At 42.8% G+C, this 25,364-nt stretch overlaps 2 protein-coding genes across 5 annotated transcripts in view; both read right to left on the bottom strand.

Moving 5' to 3' along the window:
- The window catches only part of HAUS6 (HAUS augmin like complex subunit 6), a 39,317-nt gene extending 35,150 nt beyond the window's left edge, over positions 1-4,167 (bottom strand). The window contains exon 1 of one of the 2 annotated variants that reach the window (XM_019965897.2): positions 3,703-4,167. In XM_019965897.2, the coding sequence (XP_019821456.2) occupies positions 3,703-3,830 (128 nt within the window). In that variant the 5' untranslated portion in view covers positions 3,831-4,167. Of the gene's footprint in view, positions 1-558; positions 3,134-3,702 lie in introns of those variants that run through there. The other variant, XM_070794490.1, reaches the window with a different exon arrangement.
- Positions 4,168-10,956: 6,789 nt separating this feature from the next.
- Positions 10,957-25,011, bottom strand: PLIN2 (perilipin 2). 3 transcript variants are annotated; one of them, XM_019965896.2, is made up of 9 exons: positions 24,921-25,011; positions 23,906-23,960; positions 23,618-23,813; positions 21,857-21,939; positions 20,774-21,059; positions 19,636-19,817; positions 18,361-18,495; positions 16,823-17,113; positions 10,957-11,353 (listed from the first exon to the last, which is right to left on the bottom strand). In XM_019965896.2, exons 2-9 carry the CDS (start codon positions 23,933-23,935, stop codon positions 11,213-11,215), a joined length of 1,344 nt encoding a protein of 447 aa, XP_019821455.2. In that variant the 5' UTR covers positions 23,936-23,960; positions 24,921-25,011; the 3' UTR covers positions 10,957-11,212. The 3 variants fall into 3 exon arrangements, with proteins under 3 accessions (XP_019821455.2, XP_019821453.2, XP_019821454.2); XM_019965894.2 differs by lacking the exon at positions 10,957-11,353 and having other exon boundaries at positions 16,267-17,113; XM_019965895.2 differs by lacking the exons at positions 10,957-11,353; positions 24,921-25,011 and adding an exon at positions 24,742-24,762 and having other exon boundaries at positions 16,267-17,113.
- Positions 25,012-25,364: the final 353 nt, after the last annotated feature.

Raw genomic sequence — 25,364 nt, 5'->3', positions numbered from 1 at the left:
TTTATTAGTCAGGTATTATTTTAACTTAGCTTTACAAGCAGTAACTCAGCTGATCTCCACCAGTCAAATGAAGTTAGTAAACTTGCAACTTTAACATGAAGTATTTTATTTAATCTCAACATTAGAAACTAGTTTGATTTTCCTCATAATACACATGACATGACAAATAGATCTAAGTACCTCTGTGAACAAACACATAAAGCTATTTTCCTGAAATAAACTTTTTGAGTTGCAAAAACACTAACATTAAAATTCACACGCTTAACTTTTTGTCAAACAACTCTTATCCTTGGAATGTTTCTATTCCTCAAAAAAAATACAAATAAAGTTCCTACCTCCTTATCATCTCTCAAATCTGTTCTTTTTTTTTCACATAATACCCTGTTCTCTTCAACACTTCTCATTTTTAAAAAGATAACTTTTAAAGAAAGGTTTGTTCACCCACTAGACTAAAATTTTATAAGGGAAAAGTTTATGTTTGCTCTGTTCACCACTGTATACCCAGGTCCAACACTGTGTTCAATTAATATCTGTTGAGTAAACAAGTGAATGAATCACCTTTTCTTTCCATTCCCACTGCCTTCTGTAGTTTAGGTCCACCTAACTGCAAAGCCTTGATTCTCCCTCTAATCCATTCTCTGTAATGCAACCAGCATGATTTTCCAAAATGCAAATCTCTGGGGCAAATATCTAGGAATGGAATTACTTGATCATATGTTAAGTGTACATTTAACTTTACAAGCAAAGTGACTATGCAATTACATGCTCACAGAAACTAGAAACATATAAAATTTTGCACCAACATATATAAGTGAATCTGGGACTTCCCTGATGGTCCAGTGGTTATGACTCTACACCCCACTGCACAGGGTTTGAGTTCAATCCCTGGCCAGGAAACTAAGATCCCTGCATGCTGCATGATACACACAGCACAGCCTCTATATGTGTGTGTGTGTGTATGTGCACACATGCATATTAAAAAGCAAATACATTATTTTGCCAACAAAGTTCTGTCTAGTCAAAGCTATGGGTTTTTCCAGTAGTCATGTATGAATGTGAGAGTTGGACTATAAAGAAAGCTGAGTGCCAAAGAATTGATGCTTTTGAACTGTGGTGTTGGAGAAGACTCTTGAGAGTCCCTTGGATGGCATGGAGATCAAACCAGTCAATCCTAAAGGAAATCAGTCCCGAATATTCATTGAAAGGACTGATGCTAAAGCTGAAACTCCAATACTCTGGCCACCTGATGCAAAGATCTGACCCTGACCCTGACGCTGGGAAAGATTGAAGGCAGGACGAGAAGGGAACGACAGAGGATGAGATGGCTGGATGGCATCACCGACTCAATGGACATGAGTTTGAGCAAGCTCCAGGAGTTGGTGACGGATAGGGAAGCCTCGCATGCTACAGTCCATGGGGTCACAAAGAGTTGAACACGACTGAGTGACTAGACTGAACTGATGTGTGCGTGTGTGTGTGAGAATCAAATAAGTGAATCAATTTTTTTTTAATTTTAAAGCAAATTTGATGCCATATTCATGCTTAAAGAATATTAAAGGAGATGTCTGTTTCAAAAGAGTAGATCCCTTCCACTAACCAACTGAGATGACTCTAAAGACATGGTGGGGGAGGTGGGGGGTGGAAATCTACAACAATGTTGTAAAAAAAAAAAAAAGATCACTGAACCAAAACTTGACTGATTTTAGTTAATTTTCAAAGACAGAAAGCAGACTGCAATTGCATAAACCAGAGCAGAGAAAAAACTAAGATTGCCAAAACAATAGAGAGAATATACTGACAATGGGAATCATTCTCAGTGGAGGCCTCAAGAAGATGTAAACTTCTCTGCCATACTTTGGGGCATCAAATCATGTGAGATAAATGGAACATTTATTAATACAGAATCATAACTTGATAAATGCTACCCATTGGTTGTCAATTTTTAGGCTAGACAAAGCATTTCTATATATAAATAGTAGTAACTGCTAAACAAATAGTTCCTAAGCAAAACTTATAATTACAGCTCTAACCCTTGACAGCAGGTGCTCACTTGTGTCCCACCAACTGGAGCCCTGCGAGGCTCCTCTATCCATGGGATTCTCCAGGCAAGAAGGCTGGAGTAGGTTGCCATTTCCTTCTCCAGGGGATCTTTCCCACCCAGGGTTCCAACCAGTGTCTCTTACATTGGCAGGCAGATTCTTTACCACTGAGCCACCAGGGAAGCCCTACACCCATTTTACTGATGAGGAAACTAAGGCACAGAGAGGTTGCTACTGCTGCCACTAAGTCACTTCAGTCGTGTCCAACTCCGTGCAACCCCATAGACGGCAGCCCACCAGGCTCCCCTGTCCCTGGGATTCTCTAGGCAAGAACACTAGAGTGGGTTGCCATTTCCCTCTCCAATGCATGAAAGTGAAAAGTGAAAGTGAAGTCGCTCAATTGTGTCTAACTCAGCCACCCCATGGACTGCAGCCTTCCTGGCTCCTTCGTCCATGGGATTTTCCAGGCAAGAGTACTGGAGTGGGGTGCCATTGCGTTAGTCTCTAAACCTTGGCAGTAAAACAATTTTAATACAGCTGAAAAAGTCAAGAAAAGGGAGAAGGCAAAAGAGGGTAGGTAAGTGTAGGTGAACTAATTTTCACCTATAAAGAACTAATTTCACCTATAAAGAAAAAGCTACCTTCATCGTGAAATTACTTAGCGGGAAATCAAGAGATACTTTTAAAATTAATACATCAAGAAATAGAAGACTAAGCACATTATTTAAATACTGTCACAAGAAGGATGGAAATAACGTAATTACAAAAGTCAAGAAGATTGAGAACAGGAAATAGCCTAGTATCCCAAATTTTCCTTGGCCTTCAGTGGGAAAGATAATACTGTGTAAAGCTGCTAAGACACAGAAATATAAACAAAGTTTCTTTTTATAATGAGACTGTAACATTTGTAGGACAGTAGGAAGGAGCTTTTGCTTTTCATCTTAGTACCACTCTCCACTGGTTTTTTGCTAACTGTGGCATCAGTTCAGTTCAGTTCAGTCGCTCAGTCGTGTCCGACTCTGCGACCCCATGAATCGCAGCACACCAGGCCTCCCTGTCCATCACCAACTCCCAGAGTTCACTCAAACTCACGTCCATCGAGTCGGTGATGCCATCCAGCCATCTCATCCTCCGTCGTCCCCTTCTCCTCCCGCCCCCAATCCCTCCCAGCAACAGTCTTTTCCAGTGAGTCAACTCTTCGCATGAGGTGGTCAAAGTACTGGAATTTCAGCTTTAGCATCATTCTGTGGCATGCTTCAGTCTAATCCAAGAAGTAAAAAGTATAAACTAAAGAGCAACTATTTTAAAAGGCCTCCTTGAGTCATAACGGCGATTCTATACAATGGAAGGCGGTGGCTCTCCGTTACCAAATCGCCACCTCCCTCGACTTCACAGACCAACCAGCTTCACGACCAAACCAGGACTAAACCCCCCCTCCAGTTTCGCCCCAACTGCAGACGCTACTCCCTACAAAGCGCTCCCGGCTAGGTTCCATAACGGACAGTGTCTGCCACCAGGTCAGCTGCCGCTAGGAGCCAAGGCTTTGTAGCCAGCGCCGGACCACAGTAACCGACTACTTATCAACCCGCCGGTCCGCAACAGGGCGGGCTGCACCAACGTAACTGGTCTCAGACACCCCCGCCGCCAGCCCAATTCTCCTTACACTCCGAACTGCGTGTGTGACACGGTATTTCCACAGGCTATGGTCGCCAGACAAGGCTCGAAGCCGAGCGCCTGCAGGTACATCCACAGACGCGCCTTTTCGAAAGAAGTGACCCAGGCCGAGCTCATCTTCGCGGTAGGCAGGGCCCGGCAAATGAAGAAAGCACAGGCTCCAAGGTCTAGAGGGCCCCTCAGACTTCTTCCCTACGGGCAGCCTAAAGTGGCGGCGGCCCCTCAACTGCCACCACTTAATCCTCTCTCGTTCGGAGCCATTTCGCCTCAAATGGCCTCAAGTAGCCTGAAATTCTAAAGTTTCAGGAAAATAGAACCTCTAACTGTAGTACCGCACAGCGGCCAGAGCGAAGACACCACAAACCGAGCGTCCCGCGCTTCCGGAAGACGCCGCCCGGGTGCCGAGGGAAGACAGCCTTCCTGGGAGGATTATATCTCCCGCCATGCAATGCGCCCTCCCCTCGGTCTTTTCCGCGCAAGACCGGTGGGGAACAACAAGACCCACAAGGCTTTGCGGGACTGAGGAAGTTTTTCGCGCTTGCAGGCTTTAGCACGGCATTCTTTGGCTTCGCGCTTTCTGACTCTTTTTGTCTGATCTGTTTCCTTTCGCTCGTATATGCCTACTACGTCAGACAAAAACCACAGGCCGTTATTCAGTGTAGTACGAAAGGCATTCTCAGCTATTCTCAGTGTATGTGTAACCCTGAACATGTCGCCTCATTTCTGAGCGTCGGGTCTATTATTAATAAAATCGTCTATGCCCTGAAGTGCTGAATGTCCCTTTCAGCTCCTTGCTCTGAGAAATCTACGCATATACCTTTCCCCTGCACCCCTGTCAATTGATGATTGCTTTCTCCTCTACATGCCGTATATCATTACAACCAGACCTGGAAATGGGATGGGTATCCTAACTTATTTCTCATCACCAGTTTAGGCATTATTGCCTCACTAAAACCACCAGCATATTTGAAATGTATGCTGTCACCCACAGCTCTTCCTTGTGGAGGTCAAGTATAAGATCTCCAGGTTGCTGAACCTCGTTTTGAAATTTCGCGTTTAATTCTCTGTCTCTCCAACGTTACTCCTGTAATAATTTTTGATGATTTCAGTGTCCATGTAGGTGACCTTTCCAATGCCCTGGCTTCTCAGTTTCTTGACCTCTTCTCAGCACCCTAGCCCCCCTTCTCTTTGCCAGATTTATCTGGCAGAAAACAAATCGCTATTGAATCAGTTCTCTGCCTACTCCATACCTGAAGTTTAGCAGTTAAATGCAATCATGATGCCTGGTGTCATCCAAAATTCATGACAACTAAAGTAGACTCTTAGGCCTGCCCTCTCCACCCTACTATTTTCCCCAAATCTCACTCTCCATACAATTATACATATATTCTTCCCTCTCTTAATCTTCCACTACCTTCTTCCTCCTCACTCTCAATGATGAACTTTGTTCTTAGTTGATAGGTGTTTCCCAAAAAGAACCTCCATCAACAGTTTACCAGTCAGCCTATATCTATGCCCATATAGTCTTCCTTGTCTCGTTAATCTGGGTGATTCAGGGCGTAGCTACCTAAGACCAAGCCTCTCACTCATTTGATATGCTGTATTCCTTTTCTCACACTCAAGGAATTTGCTCCAGTATTTGTCCTCTTCTCTCTCCTGCATCATCAGTTCTCCCCTCAGTATATAAACATGCTGTTAATATCTTCCATCATTAAAAAAACAAAAATTCCTTTGACCTCAGTGGCTTTCAAGCTGCCAGTCCATTTCCTATCAGTGAAATTTCTCCAAAAAGTTACCTATATGCACCTCACTACTAGTGGTAACTTGACAAAGCCACTTGAATCAATTAGTGTTCTTTTGTTGCAGGCAGCAAAAATGACTCTGAAGGGATTTTATTGGGGGGGTATTGAATAGCATATATAAAGAATGGAAAAGCCAAATATTAATAAGGCTGAGGAAATGGCAGGCCCATGTGCCACTTCACTCAAGATTTATATCCCAGGCAGTCCAATTTACTTTTTAAAAATAGTTTAATGTGTTTTTATAGGTGAACTTCCTCATAAATCAAATGAGAAATAAAAGTTTTCCATCTATTCCAGAAACTTCTCCTTTCCTAAAAAGTAACCACTATCCTCATTTTTTAAATAATAACTTCCTAGCAATTTCTTATGGAGAAGGCACTGGCAACCCACTCCAATGTTCTTGCCTGGAGAATCCCAGGGATGGTGGAGCCTGGTGGGCTGCCGTCTACGGGGTCGCAGAGAGTTGGACATGACTGACGCAACTTAGCAGCAGCAGCAGCATTTTCTTATAGTTTGACCGTGCATCCTTCCCTAGACACTATAATTTAGTCTTGCTTTTTTAAATTTGTCTTGCCTTTTCTCCGGGATTTGTTTGTTTTAAATTTTTATTGGATTATAGTTGATTTACATTGTTGTGTTAGTTTCAGATATTCAGCTAAGTGATTCAGTTATACATATACATATATCCATTGTTTTTCTTAGATTCTTTTCTCATAGGCCATTACAGAGTATTGAATAGAGTTCCCTCTGCTATACAACAGGTTTTTATTAGCTACCTATTTTATATATAAGGGCTTCCCTGTGGCTCAAGCAGGAGATGCAGGTTTGATCCATGGGTCCAGAAGATCCCCTGGAGAAGGAAATGGCAACCCACTCCAGTTTTCTTGCCTAGGATATCCCATGGACAGAGGAGCCTAGTGGGCTACAGACTATGAGGTCACAAAGAGTTGGACACGACTTAGTGACAAACTTTCACTGTCAGTCTTCACTTAATTTTATATATAATAGTGTCTATATTTCAATCCCAATCTCCCAGTTTATTCCTCCCCTCCCTTATCCCCTGGTAACTATGTTTGTTTTCTACATCTGTGAGTCTACTTCTGTTCTGTAAATAAGGTCATTTGTACTCTTGTACTCTCTTTCTTTTAGACTCCATATATAAGTGATATCATATGGTATTTGTCTGCGTCTGACTTATTTAATATGACGATCTCTAGGTCCATCCATGTTGCTGCAAATGGCATTATATTGTTCTTTTTTATGGCTGAGTAGTATTCCATTGTATATATGTACTACATCTTCTTTATCCATTCCCCTGTAAATGGACTTTTAGGTTGCCTCCATGTTCTGGCTACTGAAAGTTGGGATGCATGTATCTTTTGGTTTGTTTTTAATAATACAATTTTTTTAATTTTACAAGTCCTTTTAATTCTTTGGCTGCACCTGGTCTCAGTTGCAGCATGTGAGATCTAGTTCCCTGACCAGGAATAGAACCCAGGCTCCCTGCATTGGGAAGCATGGAGTCCTAGCCACTGAACACCCAGGAAAATCCCTGTTTTTAATAATATAATTGCAGGTTTTTTTATTTCCGCTCCCCTTTTTCTTACAAGTAATCTGTTGAAGAACCAGGGCTACTTGACCTGAATAACTTTTCCTGGTCTGGATTTCACTGATTGCATCCTCATGATACAGTTCAGCATGTCCCACTGTCCCTGTCCTCTGTATTTCCTTCAAATTGACACCTGGCTCCAGAGGATTGACCAGACTCATGTATGATGCCTTTGGTAAGACTAGATGATGGTTGGAGTAGGCTTCTTCATCAGGAAGTATGCAACATCTGTTTATACCATTGACAGACATTAATGCTAAGTGCCTAGATCCATAATTCACAGATGATTGCAAAATGTTAAATTTCTAATTTACAGTTATGGGCTGAATGTTTGTGTCCCCCTGCCAAAAATTTGTATGTTGAAACCCTGTTGCTCAATGTGATAGTATTAGAAGGTTGGGTCTTTGGGATGTAATTAGGATTAGATGCAGTCTTAAGGGTAAAGCCCTCATGAATGGAACTACAAGAGGGTTTGCTTCCTGTCTCTGCTCTTCCCACTACATGATGATACACCGAGAAGCCAACTTTCTGCAACCCAGAAGGGCCTTCACCAAAACCTGACTCTGCTGCACCCTGATCTCAGACTTCCAGCCTCCAGAACTGTGGGAAATAAAATGTTTGTTGTTTCAACCACTCAGTCTAAGGTAATTGGTAATAACACTCCCAACTAAGATACTAATTTCTTTTTCATTTGTCAGAGGGAATCAGATCAGATCAGATCAATCGCTCAGTCGTGTCCGACTCTTTGCGACCCCATGAACCGTAGCACGCCAGGCCTCCCTGTCCATCACCAACTCCCAGAGTTCACTCAGACTCACGTCCATCGAGTCAGTGATGCCATCCAGCCATCTCATCCTCTGTCGTCCCCTTCTCCTCCTGCCCCCAATCCCTCCCAGCATCAGAGTCTTTTCCAATGAGTCAACTCTTCACATGAGGTGGCCAAAGTCCTGGAGTTTCAGCTTTAGCATCATTCCTTCCAAAGAAATCCCAGGGCTGATCTCCTTCAGAATGGACTGGTTGGATCTCCTTGCAGTCCAAGGGACTCTCAAGAGTCTTCTCCAACACCATAGTTCAAAAGCATCAATTCTTCAGCGCTCAGCCTTCTTCACAGTCCAACTCTCACATCCATACATGACCACAGGAAAAACCAGAGCCTTGACTAGACGAACCTTTGTTGGCAAAGTAATGTCTCTGCTTTTCAATATGCTATCTAGGTTGGTCATAACTTTCCTTCCAAGGAGTAAGTGTCTTTTACTTTCATGGCTGCAGTCACCATCTGTAGTGATTTTGGAGCCCAGAAAAATAAAGTCTGACACTGTTTCCACTGTTTCTCCATCTATCTGCCATGAAATGATGGGACCAGATGCCATGATCTTAGTTTTCTGAATGTTGAGCTTTAAGCCAACTTTTTCACTCTCCACTTTCATTTTCATCAAGAGGCTTTTGAGTTCCTCTTCACTTTCTGCCATAAGGGTGGTGTCATCTGCATATCTGAGGTTATTGATATTTCTCCCGGCAATCTTGATTCCAGCTTGTGTTTCTTCCAGTCCAGCGTTTCTCATGATGTACTCTGCATATAAGTTAAATAAGCAGGGTGACAATATACAGCCTTGCCGTACTCCTTTTCCTATTTGGAACCAGTCTGTTGTTCCATGTCCAGTTCTAACTGTTGCTTCCTGACCTGCATACAAATTTCTCAAGAGGCAGGTCAGGTGGTCTGGTATTCCCATCTCTTTCAGAATTTTCCACAGTTTATTGTGATCCACACAGTCAAAGGCTTTGGCATAGTCAATAAAGCAGAAATAGATGCTTTTCTGGAACTCTCTTGCTTTTTCGATGATCCAGGGGATGTTGGCAATTTGATCTCTGGTTCCTCTGCCTTTTCTAAAACCAGCTTGAACATCTGCAAGTTCACAGTTCACATATTGCTGAGGCCTGGCTTGGAGAATTTTGAGCATTACTTTACTAGCGTGTGAGATGAGTGCAATTGTGCGGTAGTTTGAGCATTCTTTGGCATTGCCTTTCTTTGAGATTGGAATGAAAACTGACCTTTTCCAGTCCTGTGGCCACTGCTGAGTTTTCCAAATTTGCTGGCATATTGAGTGCAGCACTTTCACAGCATCATCTTTCAGGATTTGAAATAGCTCAACTGGAATTCCATCACCTCCACTAGCTTTGTTCGTAGTGATGCTTTCTAAGGCCCACTTGACTTCACATTCCAGGATGTCTGGCTCTAGGTCAGTGATCACACCATCGTGATTATCTGGGTATTGAAGATCTTTTTTGTACAGTTCTTCTATGTATTCTTGCCATCTCTTCTTAATATCTTCTGCTTCTGTTAGGTCCATACCGTTTCTGTCCTTTATCGAGCCCATCTTTGCATGAAATGTTCCTTTGGTATCTCTGATTTTCTTGAAGAGATCCCTAGTCTTTCCCATTCTGTTGTTTTCCTCTATTTCTTTGCATTGATCGCTGAGAAAGGCTTTCTTATCTCTCCTTGCTATTCTTTGGAACTCTGCATTCAGATGCTTATCTTTCCTTTTCTCCTTTGCTTTTCGCTTCTCTTCTTTTCACAGCTATTTGTAAGGCCTCCCCAGACAGCCATTTTGCTTTTTTGCATTTCTTTTCCATGGGGATGGTCTTGATCCCTGTCTCCTGTACAATGTCACGAACCTCATTCCATAGTTCATCAGGCACTCTATCTATCAGATCTAGTCCCTTAAATCTATTTCTCACTTCCACTGTATAATCATAAAGGATTTGATTTAGGTCATACCTGACTGGTCTAGTGGTTTTCCCTACTTTCTTCAATTTAAGTCTGAATTTGGCAATAAGGAGTTCATGGTCTGAGCCACAGTCAGCTCCTGGTCTTGTTTTTGCTGACTGTATAGAGCTTCTCCATCTTTGGTTGCTGGGAATAGGAATACTTTTATGAGAGACTTTTTCCCTCCTTTACTATTTGTTTACCTAGGAGCGAAGACATAAAGAAGGATAAATTCTTGATTCTTTCATTTTATTTACCAGTTTCCAAGATAATGAGTTGGTTTGCTATCATCCCCCAAAAGTGACCAATTAGGTTATTAGGTTTTGTGTGTGTGTGTATATAATGATATCTTTGAATCCCATCAAATGTGAACACCATCAAATATTTAATCTACTGCAATTATTCTTATTGAAGTTCAGATTGTTCCATCTTTAGTCAATGGGAACTTCTTCAAATCAGCTTCTTTTCTACCTGAAATAGCAAGAAGTTCAAGGCTCATTTTGTGCATTTCCTGCCCCAGACCTGGAATCAGCCATTTCTTCAAGACACACTGCTTTCTCTTAATGGGAAAAGGTATTTCAGAATTACAATCTAGACAGTAGGGATGTTCCTCAATGGGCTAACCATTGTTTGTACAATTTTCTTAACTAATACTTATGTAATGCTGTTCTGTGCCAGGCATTGCTCTAAGATTTTCCAAATGTTTATGCTTCATAATAAACCTACAATTATCCTTACTATTATCCTTATCGATGAGGAACTTGAGGTACAGAAAAACTAAGTTTAAGGTCATATAGCTAATAAGTGACAGGGCCAAGATTAGAACCCAGAGTCTGAGCCTTTACCCATCATGATATGCTTCCTCTCATTTGACCTGTTTTTAGTCATATGCCTACCCCCAGGCCAGGGGGAAACAAAAAAATCCTTGACTAACAGACACACTGAGACAACCCCTTCTCCCCCTACCAAAAGACATAAAGATGCTGTTACCAGATGCAACAGGAATGAATCCAAGAAGGAAAAGAAAACAGTTCAATATATCAGTTTGGAAAAAAAAAACAACACTGATTCAAGAGCCCATTTTTTATTATAGGCATTTTTATGATTAAACTTTGAAGAATTATATAAAATAATATATAATGCAGAACTAGAATCTGTTACAAAAGATTGGGTCAATCAGGGTTTCATTACAATTAAGACCAAGTAGTCAAAAAAAGAGATTAACCCCTAACAATTAATCCCTAAAGCCACAGGAATGAACACAAGCAAACATGAAGTTTAATGTGACACAAACTGCGTATTCAACAAACAGAGATTTTTCTTGTTAGTTATTCAACATTTTGCCCTGAGAAGGCTCAGGGCCATTAGCATGAGAATGATTTGGTCCATCCTCCTCTTCCAAAGCTATAATATCTGGAATTTCATCAGTCTCAGATGTGAAGTCTGTGATACTGAAATCAAGTGCCTGTAAAAAAAAAAAATCTTGGATATTAAACCAAACACTAAAGAAATGAGCGGTCAATTCCAGCTGAGCTCTTAGAAACACAAATTAATACATGAACTTTACTTTCTCGGTAGCTATGCTTTCTTGAAGATGTTTATAGTCTTATCCCCACAATTCATGCATATTATAACTAAGAAACGTCTCTTTAAGAGGCAACCAACTAGTGGTAGAACATATGAAATGAAAGCTTTTGAAATTACAAGCTATGAAGCATTTCTGGTTATTCATCTATTATTCTCTTAAGAACAATAATACTCCACTTTTCCATGTTCTGATTTCCAATACTATAAACAGTTTGGAAAATGTCTAGGAACTGAAGAAGCAAAAGGTTTTGAATAGTTGAAACAGCCATCACAAAGCCCTAGCTCTTGTCTAGAGAAGCCTTTTAGGGATAAGAAGTTTGATTAACTCTTACTTTACATACAATTATGATAAGCAAAGTAGTATTTCTTAACTAACAGATGACTAGAAGCAGAAAAGGTATAATAAGTTGCTGCTGCTGCTGCTGCTGCTAAGTCACTTCAGTCTTGTCCGACCCCATAGATGGCAGCCCGCCAGGCTCCCCTGTCCCTGGGATTCTCCAGGCAAGAACACTGGAGTGGGTGTATAATAAGTTACTAAAGGCTAAATCTTGATAGCAGAAGAAAAAAAATGAGCTGATTACCTAATGGAGACAAAATAACTAACAACAAAAACCATCAAAAAACAGATGGAAGGGAGAATGAGGAGTTAGCACCTAATAGGTACAACCTTTATGCTTGGGATAATGATATAGCTCTAGAAATGGGTAGTGGTGATGGCTGCAGAACACTGCAAATGTACTCAATACCAATGAACTGTATACTTTAGAATAGCTAAGATGACCATCTAACTTGATGGTATGTATGCATGTGTGCTAAGTCACTTCGGTTGTGTCTGACTCTGTGCAACCCAATAGACCCTTTAGCCTACCAGGGTCCTCTGTCCATGGAATTCTGCAGGCAAGAATACTGGAGTGGGTTGTCGTGCCCTCTTCCAGGGGATCTTCCGGACCCAGCAATTGAACTCAAGTCTCTTATGTCTTGTGTATTGGCGGGCAGGTTCTTTACCACTAGCACCACCTGGGAAGGCCTATGTTATGTATATTTTGCCACAATATTTTTTAAAATAGTTTTTAAAAATACATGAAGAGAGAATCTTTTTTTTTATTGGGTCTCTTACCTGCCTGTCTGTGACCCTTACTGCACTTTTCCCTAAAAATCCAGGTGCTCAGAGGACAGTCCAGACTGAGGTATAAAGACTTCCCCTATTTATTCCTGAGGCTGTCTGGGGAGATCAAACTACACTCCAGATCTTCATGAATTTTCACTTCGCAAAGATTATACCCAACCTGACACCCACAAAAGCCAACAACACTGATACACCGATGACAACACTGATAAATTGATGCAGGGCAGCAGCCAGGCAAGTCAACAATTGCAGTTTTATTCTTTTTAGGTTAAAAGATGTACCTTGCTCACCTCTCTCTTCCAATCTATTCCTATTAAATGTATATTTTAATTTCCATTATCAGTAGTTTTAATAAATGTAGAATAGAACAGGAAGCTACAACACAAGAAAATAGAGAGGGATTTTTTGAGTCCTAAGCAAGCAGTTTTCTCCTATCAGAGGCTAGATTGCTAGAATAGAAAAAACAAGCACTTTGACATCAGTAACACATTGGACTAAATCCCTACTCTGCCACTTGTCTCTTTTCAACCTCAGTTTTCTCACCAGTCAAGTGAGGAAAATTCCTAATTGATTGTGTTGCCAAGTGAGGAGTAAGTAAAGATTGTACGGGCCTAGCTTGTAAAAGGTACTCAATAAAGAATAGCTTTAATTCTCTTTAGTTTCTTAAATACCACCCTGTCACACACATAAACCTCCAAAGTCACCTACAGATCAGGAACTACTGGCCTAAGGTAGAGTTCTTTGCAGAAGATTGGAGATTTCACACTTGTGGGTTAGGAAAAAAGCCTCCACCACCACCAAGAACAGGGGCTCTAGTCCATGAGATGTTTTGGGAGAACCATATGAATAATTCACTTTCCATATATCTAGAATGAGTCAGAGTATCTAATTTTCATTATTTTTGACCATCACCAAAACCTATTTGGTGGGCTTGGGAAAGAAAAGGGTGGGGCAATAAAGAGGTAGCCATAGTCTATCAAGTTTATTTGGTGAGTTTAATTGAAAATGTGGTGGTTGGGACTGCCCTGGTGGTCCAGTGGCCAAGACACTGTGCTTCCAATGCAGGGGGCTCAGGTTTGATTCCTAGTCAGGGAACTAAGATCCCACATGACACATGGAGCGCCCCCCATTTTTTTTTTTAATTAAAAAAAAAAGAATGTAGTGATTGTGCTTGACCACCTTCATAAGGTTTTCAGAAATGTGGCACAAGAGAAATCACTTTGCAGACTTAAAAAATAAATTTCTTTTCACCGACATAAAAAACTATAGTTTGGAAGGAGTATGAGGAGACTCTTGCCCATCTGGTATTCAGAGGCCAAACTCAGAATAATATGCTTACTATAAAACAAATGAGATAATAACAGTCCCTCCCTGCAAAGACATTCAAGAAATCCAAGTGCCTGTGCCAGGGTTCCAGGGAGTTACATCATTTTTGCAGGTTGTTCACCATACAACCATAAGAGGGCGCCACTCACTTATAAACCTCCTTGATTTCTATATTTACTAAGACAATTTTCCAGAAGGTGGCACTGTAGGTGGGGCTACTACAGAAATAAAAACAGCATCTGGGGGAATTTTACTTGCCGGTAAACGTGTATGTACATGCAGTGCTCATAAACATGACACAGAGTCAGGAAAACAGACTGATTTTAAAATAGAAAATAATTGTGGCTCAGATGTAAAGAGTCTGCTTGCAATGCAGGAGACCCAGGTTCGACCCCTGGGTAGGGAAGGTCCCCTGAAGAAGGAAATGGCAACCCACTCCAGTATTCTTGTCTGGAGAATTCCATGGATGGAGGAGCCTCTGTGGGTCACAAGGAGTCAGACATGACTGCGTGACTAACACACACGCCTGTGTTTCCTTGACATCAGTCTTAGTATTACTTTCTTTGATCTGTCTCTTTAGGCAATGACAACAAAAGCAAAAGTAAACAAATGGGACCAAATCAAACTAAAAAGCTTTTGCATAGTGAGGGAAACTTTCAACAAAATTAAAAAGCAACCTGTTGAATGGGAGAAGATACTGGGTTGGCCAAAACGTTCATTCGGGTTTTTCTTTACCATCTAGGCTTAGACAGTTTTTTTCCCCTCAAAATAATTGTCCTCCTTGGGGGAAAGTCTGTTAAACTAAAACTGCTAGTTTATCCAACAATAAAGCAAGGACACCATGCATTTTGAGACATATAGACAACAAAATGACACGCATGTAGGCACAAACTTGAGACACAAAGTCAGACAGACAAAACCATGACAGTGTGCTCGTGGTAAAAGCAAAGTCAGTGGTGTTCTTCCAGAAGCTAAGAGAAGTCTGCTTTATATTCTGTCTTGCTCACTTAGAACAGCTTTGAGATCTGTCTCCTTTTCATAGGCAATTCAGTAGGTGCTATTACTCTTATGAAGGGGAACCAGAAAGTATAGTTCAGTATAAGGAAGCCTGTGTACAGCTGTAGTATATGAACTTTCCAATATATGAACTTTCCGACCAATCACAATCAGCCATAAAATACCACCCTTGAAGTTCCGAGGCAAATGATAGCAGGGTCCTGTACAATTTGGACTAAAAAAGAAAAAAAATTTTTAAGAGGAAGAGTCTCTAGAAAAGCCACTCACTAGGGACAGGCAGGCGAGAGCATGGATAGGCTCCACCCTGGAAGCCCATCAATCATGACAGTCCACTTTTCCAGAAACCAGAAGCTCATTCACTTCAAGTATCTCAGGGAGTCCTTCCAACTGAGCTCACGTCTACTGACTCCTGGAGTTACCTCAGGGGAAAAAAATTAGTTCTCTAACTTAGTAAGGTTTGATAGCTCATTCACGTAAGTGCATGTAAAGCTGTATGCTGCTTCCTTGTCTTCATGGGGAGACAAGGGTGAAGCAGGGTAAAAAAAAAGGAGACAAATTTTGACTTAGACTTCGGTTCTACTGAAGGGCAGGGCAGGCCTTCAGTATTTAGCTCTATTTCACAAGTTCTAAGATTGGCTTTTTTTGAAAAGGTTTGGCCTACTGCAGCTTTGTTATGAGGAGGTCTATATTTCCTACATAATCAACCCACACTAAGGGGATTAGAAGCCTGAACACCCCAGGCAGGAGGTAATAGGAACTCCTTTCTACAGGGGGTTCAAAGTCTTCCTTTTTCTAATTATCTTCATGTGGTCTTCTAAAGGTACCTCACCCACCGAGGTTAGTGCCTTTCTACCAAAGTGACAACATGGTACATTAAGTCCAGCTAGGACTGGACACTGAACAATCTCATTCCATACATGTGAGATGGCCCCTTAGCAAGAAATGACGCTACTTTTACATGAGACTGATGCAAACAGTCACTCATGTGCTTCCTCTAGGCTGATTTCTTTTCAGCAAAGCAGTCAGGTACTTATGTACTTATGTACCTCCTTCTACTGGTTTAAAAACATGCTTTCAGGGGTCCAGTAAACAGTCATTAAATGAAAGGAACCACCACCACCCCCTAATACCATTCTTAAAGGAACATTAGCTTTTGTTATCAAACATTCCATTTTTAATATCAGTCTTCCAATGTTTATACCAACTGGCCCCTGCCCCCAGGCCATTTGAATTCATATGTATTAAAAACCCTGTCAAGGAGGCGAAGCAGTTCCAAGAAAGCCACACAAAAAGCACATGTAACACACAGCATAAAACCAATCTATTCTGCAGTGAATTTTATTGAATTCAAAGGAGGCACTTCTTTATGAAAAGATAAAAAACACAGGGTACACAAGCATGCATTGTGAGACAAACCAGAGTTGAGGCCTGCTCAGAGCAGACCCCAATTCATACAACAGCCTACATGAAGGTGTTTTTATTCAGTACAAACAGACAGCAACAGTAAGTAGCAAAAGCATGAGGCCATAAACACCCTGAAACATGTGCGAGTTCTGGACAGGCTCTGACCACTCTATTACTCTTTTCTTTCCAGCCAGGTAAGTAACAGAACTTATGTACTAATGCAAAAACTTTATAGCTCTTATGCCAGTTGGAAATGACTGAAGTGGAGACCTTTTTGCCTCATTAGCTGCCTGCCTACTTCAGACCTGTCTAGCAGGTGTCAGCTCAAGAGGAGCTGTCATCTGGCTGGCTGCCCTCTGCATTGCTGACAGGGACGGGTTTAGGGTGTTTTCTACTCCACCTGCCAGGCCTCCTGGTTGTACCTGGGGCCTGAGCACTCTCAGACTCGGTCACCTGGGGATAAAAGGGACCTACCAGCCAGTTGAGGGGTGTGTTGTTAACAAGATAATCCATCACATCATCTAAAGACTCCTTCATTTTCTGCAGCTGCCCCTTGCTGGAAGCGAGGAGGCCATCAGACACTTCTTTAAAGGAGGCAGCATTGCGAAACACAGAGTAGATGTCACCAGCCATCACCCCCAAGTGGTTGGCCCGATCTTGAATGTTCTGTGGTAACCCCTGGATGTTGGACAGGAGGGTGTGGCACGTGGTCTGGAGCTGCTGAGTCAGGTTCCGGGCAATAGCAAGAGTACGTGACTCAATGTGCTGAAAGTAAGACAAGTTTAAGAATGAGCAGTGGATTCAGCAGTGGTATGTGTGACTTAGTTCACGTACGTTCAGCTGGGCTATGTCCACCACACATGTGGATTCTTTAGCTTTTTAAAATTCTCACAACATCCCTGAGCGTGGCAGTATTCTTTCACATTTCATAGGCAGAACATAGAGCTCCCCAGGTAGCTCTGGTAAAGAATCTGCCTGCAATGCAGGAGACTCTGGTTCAGTTCCTGGGTGGGGAAGATCCCCTGGAGAAGGGATAGGCTACCCACTCTAGTATTCTTGGGCTTCCCTTGTGGTTCAGACGGTAAAGAATCCGCCGGCAATGCAGGAGACCTGGGTTCGATCCCTGGGTTGGAAAGATCCTCTGGAGGAGGGCATGGCAACTCCAGTCTTCTTGCCTGGAGAATGCCCATGACAGAGGAGCCTGGTGGGCTACAGTCCATGGGGTCGCAGAGTTGGACACGACTGAGTGACTAGGTACACCACAGGGAGAACATAAGCTATGCCCCAGATAACAGCTGGGAAATGGCTGAGTTGGGATTTGAACTACTGCCTGAGTCTTCGAAGTTCATGGTCTTAAGCAGAAGAAACGTAACAGGGGAGACCAGACAGAAGGAAAATACCCTCCACATTAGTAGGACAACTGGAATGTTCTTTCTTCAAGTGAGATATGATGTAAACAAATGATTAATGTTACTTTCAAGGGCAAGTGTGTATTAGCTTTTGGAAGATAAAGAACCACTTTCTAGGACTACAATATGATATTTCTTCTGTCTGGAACATTCACCCCTTTAATGCCCTTTCACCTAGTTTATTCACCCCTTAGGTCTCAACTGACCACTCATCTCTTCCAGCAAACCATCTGATTCACCCATCCTCACTCCAAGGTTGAGTCAGTACCCTTCCTACAAAGCATTCTCATAGCAACTCTATTTATACTATCAAAAAGCCCACTGTGCAGTAAAGATGCCTGTATTCACTTAGCTTGTACCTTTTATGAGGGAAATGCCTGTTTCTCAGGTAGTTGTGTCCTGATGGGGGCAATATACCTATCTGTGAGTTGTTAAAGTTACTGCACAGTTTTGCTTCTATCACATAACAAGCAACGTGTGTATCCTGTATTGTTCAACTTTTGCTAGAGAAGAATATTCTAAGAAGAAGAATAAGAACGCTGAGGTGCCTGGTAAGAATTTCGACACACTCTGTAGTGGATGACCCTGTCCCACATGTCTCACCTCAGCACAGTGGGATTCATCTGTATCATCGTAGCCGATGCTTCTCTTCCACTCCAGCCAGGACAGATAGAGCTTATCCTGAGCATCCTGAATTTTCTGGTTGGCATTATGCACATTCTTCCTGGCAAGTTCAATCTAGAACATGTTGGAAGAAGACAAAGAACCAACTATTAATAGATATTCATATTAGCCTGTTCTCAGGTCTATGATGTAAACCAGCCATCATCAATACTTACAGAAGTTCTTGGTATTTAAGGAGATATCTCTGATAGCATTGTGGCTATCTCTGATAGCGTATCAGAGTTGGCACTGTTCTGTTCTGCCCTGTGTAAGTTGCTCAATCATGTCGGATTATTTGGACCCGGTGGACTGTAGCCTGCTAAGTTCCTCTGTCCATGGGATTCTTCAGGCAAGAATACTAGAGTGGGTTGCCATTCCCTACTCTGGGGGACACTCCCAAACCAGGGATTGAACCTGGGTCTCCTGCATTACAAACAGATTCTTTTCCATCTGAGCCACCAGAGAAGCCCAAGAGCATTGTTACTTGTTATCAATATGTATAAGTCAGCCAAGCAGCCATAGGACTTGACTGCCTCTTATTTATTAAACCACTATCTCCAATTTCCCTCCAGTTTAACACAGGTAAGGCAACTGAAATTTAACATGTGTGTAATATACAATTATGAAAGAGAAAGGAACTTAAACTTCCTCTTCCCTGTTGCCAGCCACCTACTTCCCCTTCCAAGAGTAAACTGGTTTCTAATGGCTGAACAATGCATACTATTCTGTAACTTGGCAATCCTTCAAGGCTACTCAGTAGTCTTTTGTGATGTGTCAATGTAATCAGTCTATTAGTTAATGTGCATTGTTTATACTCTTTTGCAACTCTGAATGAATATACATTTCTAGGAGAAAAGCTGCTCCAGGCACAGGTGTGTCTCTAACTTTCCTCTTTCCCTTAAATCCTCCAGAAGTAAAAAAACACAAGTATACCTCTCCTCTACACCATCACCCACAGAATCTAGCTTTGCAAACGCCACCAGACAGGAAAGGAAATCAGTAATCTGACCACTCAGCGTAAGATTAACACCGCTTCATGTATTCAGCTAATTATATACTTCCTTTTCTGTGAGTTTTCTATGTGCTCTTGGCCCATTTTTCTACTGGATTGTTCATAATGTAAGATTAAAATTCTTGGATTTTATGATTACGTTTATCCTAACCCTGGAGATAAATGAACTCACTTCCGCTACCTTTGAATGAAGTTGTACTCACCAGGTTGAAGGCGGAATGGAGCTGAGAAATGGTCTCCTGGCCTTTTCGCTTAGCTTCTTCAACCCTACAAAGGGCCTGCTGGTAGGCCCGTGAGCGCAGCTTGGTGGACAGAGATCCCAGTCTAACATAGTAACTCGGCTTCTGAACCATATCGAATCCTTCCACTTTTTTGGCTTCTTTTTCTGAAGTTATAAAAAAGGAGGGGGAAAAAAGGAAGCCTTAGGGATCACAGCTCTAAGTGCTCTAAGTAACAAGGCTTAAACTCTTAACTTGGATCTTGTCTTTGTTGATTCCACCCACCCATCTGGTAATTATGCACCCCTTTGCCCAAGATGGCTCCTATCTGCTACTGGGCTTAGCAACCCAGAACACATCACTGTGACACATCATTGACACAGGTCTCTTCCCACCAGAGTGTCTTCCCTGGCACACAGTAAGCACTGAATATTTAATAATCCCATATAGTAGCCCACAAAGGGCAATTCATTTGTAGAAAGTATTTCCTTAGGTTAATTTCTCTGGAAGTTTCAAAAGTTACTATGTACAAAAGAATCAGCCTGCAATGCAAGAGACCCGGGTTTGATCCCTGGGTTGGGAAGATCCCCTGGAGAAGGGAAGGGCAACCCACTCCAGTATTCTTGCCTGGAGAATCCCATCGACAAAGGAGCCTAATGGGCTACAGCCCATGGGGTCACAAAGCATTGGACACAACTGAGTAACTGAGAACCCACACATGCGGACAGTGGGGGTAGGATGGGGGAATGGAGACTGACTGTCAACAGGCATGAAAGATCATGAGCTTTACTCTTTGGGGGTGACAGAACTTTTATCTTTGGGGGTGATAAAAATATTCTACAACTGGATTGTGGTGAGGCTCATGCAACCAAACATGTAGGAGGAAAACAGGTTGAATTTTTTTGGTATATAAAGTATATCTCAATGAAGCTATTTAGAAAAATTGCTTTAAGATATAAAACACTGGAAGAAGTTCCTTGGTGGCCTAGTAGTCAGGGTTCTGGACTTACACTGCCATGGCCCAGGTTCAATTCTTGGTCAGGGAACTGAAATCCCATAAGCAGCATGGCGTGGCAAAAAAGGAAAGAAACAACACATTATTTCAAGGCAAAAATCCAATTACCTAGTTCATCCTTGGTAAGAGGGAGGTACTGGTCTACCAGCAGCTCTGATTTGGTGAGTGCATTTTCTACTCCACTGCTCATCAGCTGCATCACCCGACTTCGTAGGACTGTGTTAATGCTGCCACTGACCACGGACTTGGTCTTCTCCACACTACCAGTCACAGCTCCCTTGGTCCTGTCCACCACCCCCGTGATTGTGCTGGCCACAGAATCCTTGGCCCCGGTCACAGTAGTCGTCACAGCATCTTTTGCCCCAGTCATAGCCCCTTTGGCATTGGCCACAACCTATGGGGAAAAAAAGCAGGCCATCTGGCTGGTGAGAAACATGGGCACAGATACCTATAGAAAGGTCTTCACTAAGGCAGCACAGCTGAAGAGTTAAAGGATGAATCTGGCCCTTTTACTTTCTAGTTGTGGGTCTTGGACAAGTAACAGAGTGGATGAGCCTCAATTCCCTTAACAGGTATAAATGCCCTACCTGCCACCACTCAAAGGTTGTCGGGAGACCAAAAGCGGGAACTGGATAAAAAACTTGTCGAGGTTTTTTCTTTGTTTTAAACTAGATGAACCTGTAGTGAGGCACAAGTGGAACTCTAGAGAAAAATGGCATTTTCCACTGAGATGCTTCTACTGAGCCCCTCATACATGCCTGTAAGCAGAGACAGAGGTACCAGGCACACTACCCCAGGCCGACACACAGGCAGAAGTACCAGTTCTCCATTCTACTGGCTGTGCTCTCAGATACCAAGTAAGAAAAGCTTCTATTCACCACCTCTGCATTTATCCAATACCACACAGGACTCAGTGATTTAAGGAAGCAATTTCACCTGCAGAGATGAAGCCACAAATTTAACAGAGATCAGACTAAAGTCTGGCCCAAAGGTGGATAGCTCATCTCTGCTTCTTAAGACAACCTAACAACAGTTCAGGAAGTAAGAGAGTGGTCATTACTCTTTCAAAAATATATTCAAGGTTGGAACAAATAAGTACTGCCTGTTTGTGGCCTGCAACAATCTGTATTAAACAGATAAAACTTAAAAAATGTGAGGTGGCAAGCCTCAGCACTCTTGTCCCAAGCTCACCTGGTTTGTTGGCTGATTCAGAATAGGCAGCTTCTCCTCAATCCTGTCTAGCCCCTTACAGGCATAGGTATTGGCAACAGCAACTAGAAGAATCACAAGTGGTGAAAATGTTAACAGTCTGGTAAGAGTGAACACATAACTTGAACCTTTATTCTTACTGTGGAAAAACAGCAAAAAATATTTATTTTAGTTTACCACACAATGCTTTGTCTGGTTTCTCAAGTTCAGAAAAGAGATCCTTGCCAGGTTTCCAGCAGCTTCCTTCTACTGACAGGGAAATAAGGATGTGTGTGTGTGGTGGGGGTGGGGGAGCAGCAAGCTGAGGCAGTGACAAGCCAAGAAGGTAGGTGGCCAGGAAGCCTCTTCCTCATCAGTTGTCCCCTAAGGTTAAGAGAAGCCAGGCTTCGCCCGAATCCTCATTCAGGGAATGAGGTATCTAAAAACCCTCAAAATTAGCATTTCCATGCTAGTCTAATCTCTACCTACACTTAATTCAGTAAGTGGCAGTATATTTGGGGTTATCACCAGGAAACTGTGCTAACAGCACCCTGGATCTCCCTAACAAGACCCAGATTTTAGTCCAAGCTCCCCCACCAACTCCCAACATTTGGGGAGTAGCAGAGTTGGAAAGCTACTAAAAGGCTCCCCATAATCCTAAAAGTCCATGATGTAAAAATTTGACAGAATGATTTAATCCCTTATTCCAAAGCAGATAATAAATGTTGAGAAACTGAAAATTCCACTCCTAAGTATATATATGAAAGAACATATGTCCACACAAAAACCTGTGTACAAGTGTTCGCATTAGCATTCATTGCTCATGATAGGCAAAAGTAAGAAGCAACCCGAACATCAACTGATACATGAAAATGATATATCCACACAACAGAATATTAAATTATTCCATATTAAAAAGAAATGAAATACTGAGATGATGCTACAATTTGAATGAAATTTGGAAACATTATGCTAAGTGAAAACTAGCCAGTCACAAAAGACCACGTGTTTTATGATTCCATTTATATTACATGTCCAGGATATGCAAATCTATAGAGAAAATAGATTAGTAGTTGCCTAAGGTTGGGGAAGGGGGCGGGGGTGGTGGCGTGATTGAGAATGAGTATAAGGTTTCTTTTTTTTAAAAATATGGTAAAATATACAAAACAAACTTCACCATTTTAACTATTTTTAGGTGTACAATTCACTGGGACTCACAATATTGTTCATTCATAATATTGTGCAACCATTACCGCTCTCATTTCCAGGACTTCTTCCTCATCCCAAACAGAAAGTGGTATGAAGTTTCTTTCTGGAGAGATGACAGTGTTCTAAGATTGATCACGGTGATGCCTGAACAACACGGTGAATATACTAAAAGCCACTGAATGGTACACTTTAAGTGGGCAATTTGTACAGTGATTTCTTTTTAAAGCAGTTCATGTATACTGTGTAGTCCCAAGGAAGTCAGTTATTTCAGTTTACTCACTGATTCCCCGTTTGATCTCACTTGCCAACAGAGAAACATCTCTGGGGAATTTCTTTTAATATCATATTTGCCATTGCTCTGAAGCAGGCCTTCTATAACAATGAGCATCACCTGGCAGTTCTCAGAAAAGGCAGTTATGTGTCTCAGGAAAGGCTGAGGATTCCCTGACTGATGAAAGCTCAGGGCGTAAGGCTAGCCTTCTTATTCAAACCAGCTTTGGGCTCACTCTCAATGACTATATGGGAGTAAATTTTGAGGCCAAAATGAAAACTCACTTTGTGGCTCTAACTTTTGGATGATTGGCAGCGCGCTGGTCACAGCCACAGAAGTGATGGTCTTCATGCCCTTCTCTGCCATCTCACACAGAGACTTCAAGTAAGGATACTGATCCTTTGTACTGATGTAAGCCGAGGAGACCAGATCATACGTGGAGCTCACCAAGGGGAGGTTGGCCACCCTGGTCACCACACTCTGCAACCAAGAGGGAGGGAGGAGTTAATGTCTACAAAACAGGGCTGGTGGGGAAAGGAATCAAGAATCATCCGTCTATTTATAAATCATACCAGTTGTGGTTCAACTGCAACAGATGCCATCTTTCTTGCTGGAGAAAGAAGAAATCTGCAGAAGAGAAGCTTATTTCAGAACACTGTGACAAGATTCCCAGATTAATTCTCCAACCCCAGGTTTCAAGTGAGCAAAATTCAAGATACAGTCAGTGGAGTCTGCACTGCTCCCACCCTCTGACTCTCAGAGGTCTCCCCTGGGCAGACAAGTCCTAAAAGAAGGTTTCAGAGCTCATGGGTACAATATACCAACGTGAAGTGTTCAATTCAATGCTTTCCCCACCGGGACATTAGAGACACCTTTTGAAGAAAAAGATCTATCCACAAAAATGCTAACCAGGTAACATCCATGTAAAAACTAGAGAGATATTTCAAGAAGAAGATATCTTGGGCAGTCAGGCCGATCAAGATGGAGCACTTTGGGATGGGGGTGGGGGAAGTCAAACTTTTCTTGTCAAAGAACCGAAACTAGTTCAAGGGACATTAAGCACAGAGGGTAAGGAGGTGCTCCGAGGATCGAGAAACTTTTCAGGGAGTTTTAAAATGTCACTTTAGTGTCCCCAACGGCCCACACCTACACAAAACAGCCTCACTGGTAAGCAGCAGGGCTGGGAAGGCAAGAACCAACCCCTTCGGAGCCACTCTGCGGCCGAGGGTCCCAATTTTACAAGAAATGAGAACCACGCCGAAGGCGGAACAGTTATCATTAGCCCGTCCGCGTACCCCACAAAATTCAGCTTTAAGACGATTTTCTCACGCGTTTCCTTTTAACTAATGTCGTCTGGGGTCGATTGGAAACTGCTAGCCCCAACCCAACCAAGGAGCTACAAACGCACCAAGGCAGCGAGCAGAAAAGCAAGCCTCGATCAAGAACAAAAGCGATGGTGGAAACGCAGGCCCCAGACACCGCCCCTTCCCAGCAGCCGGGGCCCCGAAACCGCCGCGAGGCCGCGAGCGTCCGGCCCGAAGCCCGCGTTGGCCGAGCCACAGGGACCGCAGAGGGGCGCGCACCCACCAGCCAGCAGACGCCCAAGCGCGAAGATCCGGTGAGTCTGTGAGGCGTTCACAGCTCACCGACCGGCGCGCCGGAATATATACCCGCCCCGCCCCTGTCCGCCCCCGTGCCACGTGACCCCCGGCCTTCTGCCCGGGCGTAGGGGGCGGCCCTGCCTGGATCAAGAGTGCTGGGGATCCCCGTGCAAATATGCGGCGGGTGCCCACGCTGGCTTTGTAGTTTCGCAAAAGGAAGTGGGGCCCCGGTGGCTCAGCATTAAAGAATCTGCGTGTAATTCAGAAGATGAGGGTTCAATCCCTGGGTCGGGAAGATGCCCTGGAGAAGGAAATGGCAACCCACTCCAGAATTCTTGCCTGGAGAATCCCATGGACAGAGGAGCCTGGCGGGCTACAGACTATGGTGTCACAAGAGTCACAAAGAGACACAACTGAACGACTCAGCCAC

This window comes from Bos indicus, chromosome 8 (genome assembly GCF_029378745.1).
Source record: "Bos indicus isolate NIAB-ARS_2022 breed Sahiwal x Tharparkar chromosome 8, NIAB-ARS_B.indTharparkar_mat_pri_1.0, whole genome shotgun sequence".
NCBI lineage: Eukaryota > Metazoa > Chordata > Mammalia > Artiodactyla > Bovidae > Bos > Bos indicus.
Note: the sequence above shows the minus strand (reverse complement) of the source record. Positions and strands in the feature narration are given on the sequence as shown.

Coding starts and splice junctions, on each gene's coding strand:
- PLIN2 (XM_019965894.2), bottom strand. CDS start 23,935: ATGGCATCTGTTGCAGTTGAACCACAACTG. Junction 21,940..23,617: donor CCAAAAGTTAGAGCCACAAA/GTGAGTTTTCAT, acceptor TGATTCTTCTAG/TTGCTGTTGCCAATACCTAT. Junction 18,496..19,635: donor TCCATTCCGCCTTCAACCTG/GTGAGTACAACT, acceptor AACATGTTCTAG/ATTGAACTTGCCAGGAAGAA.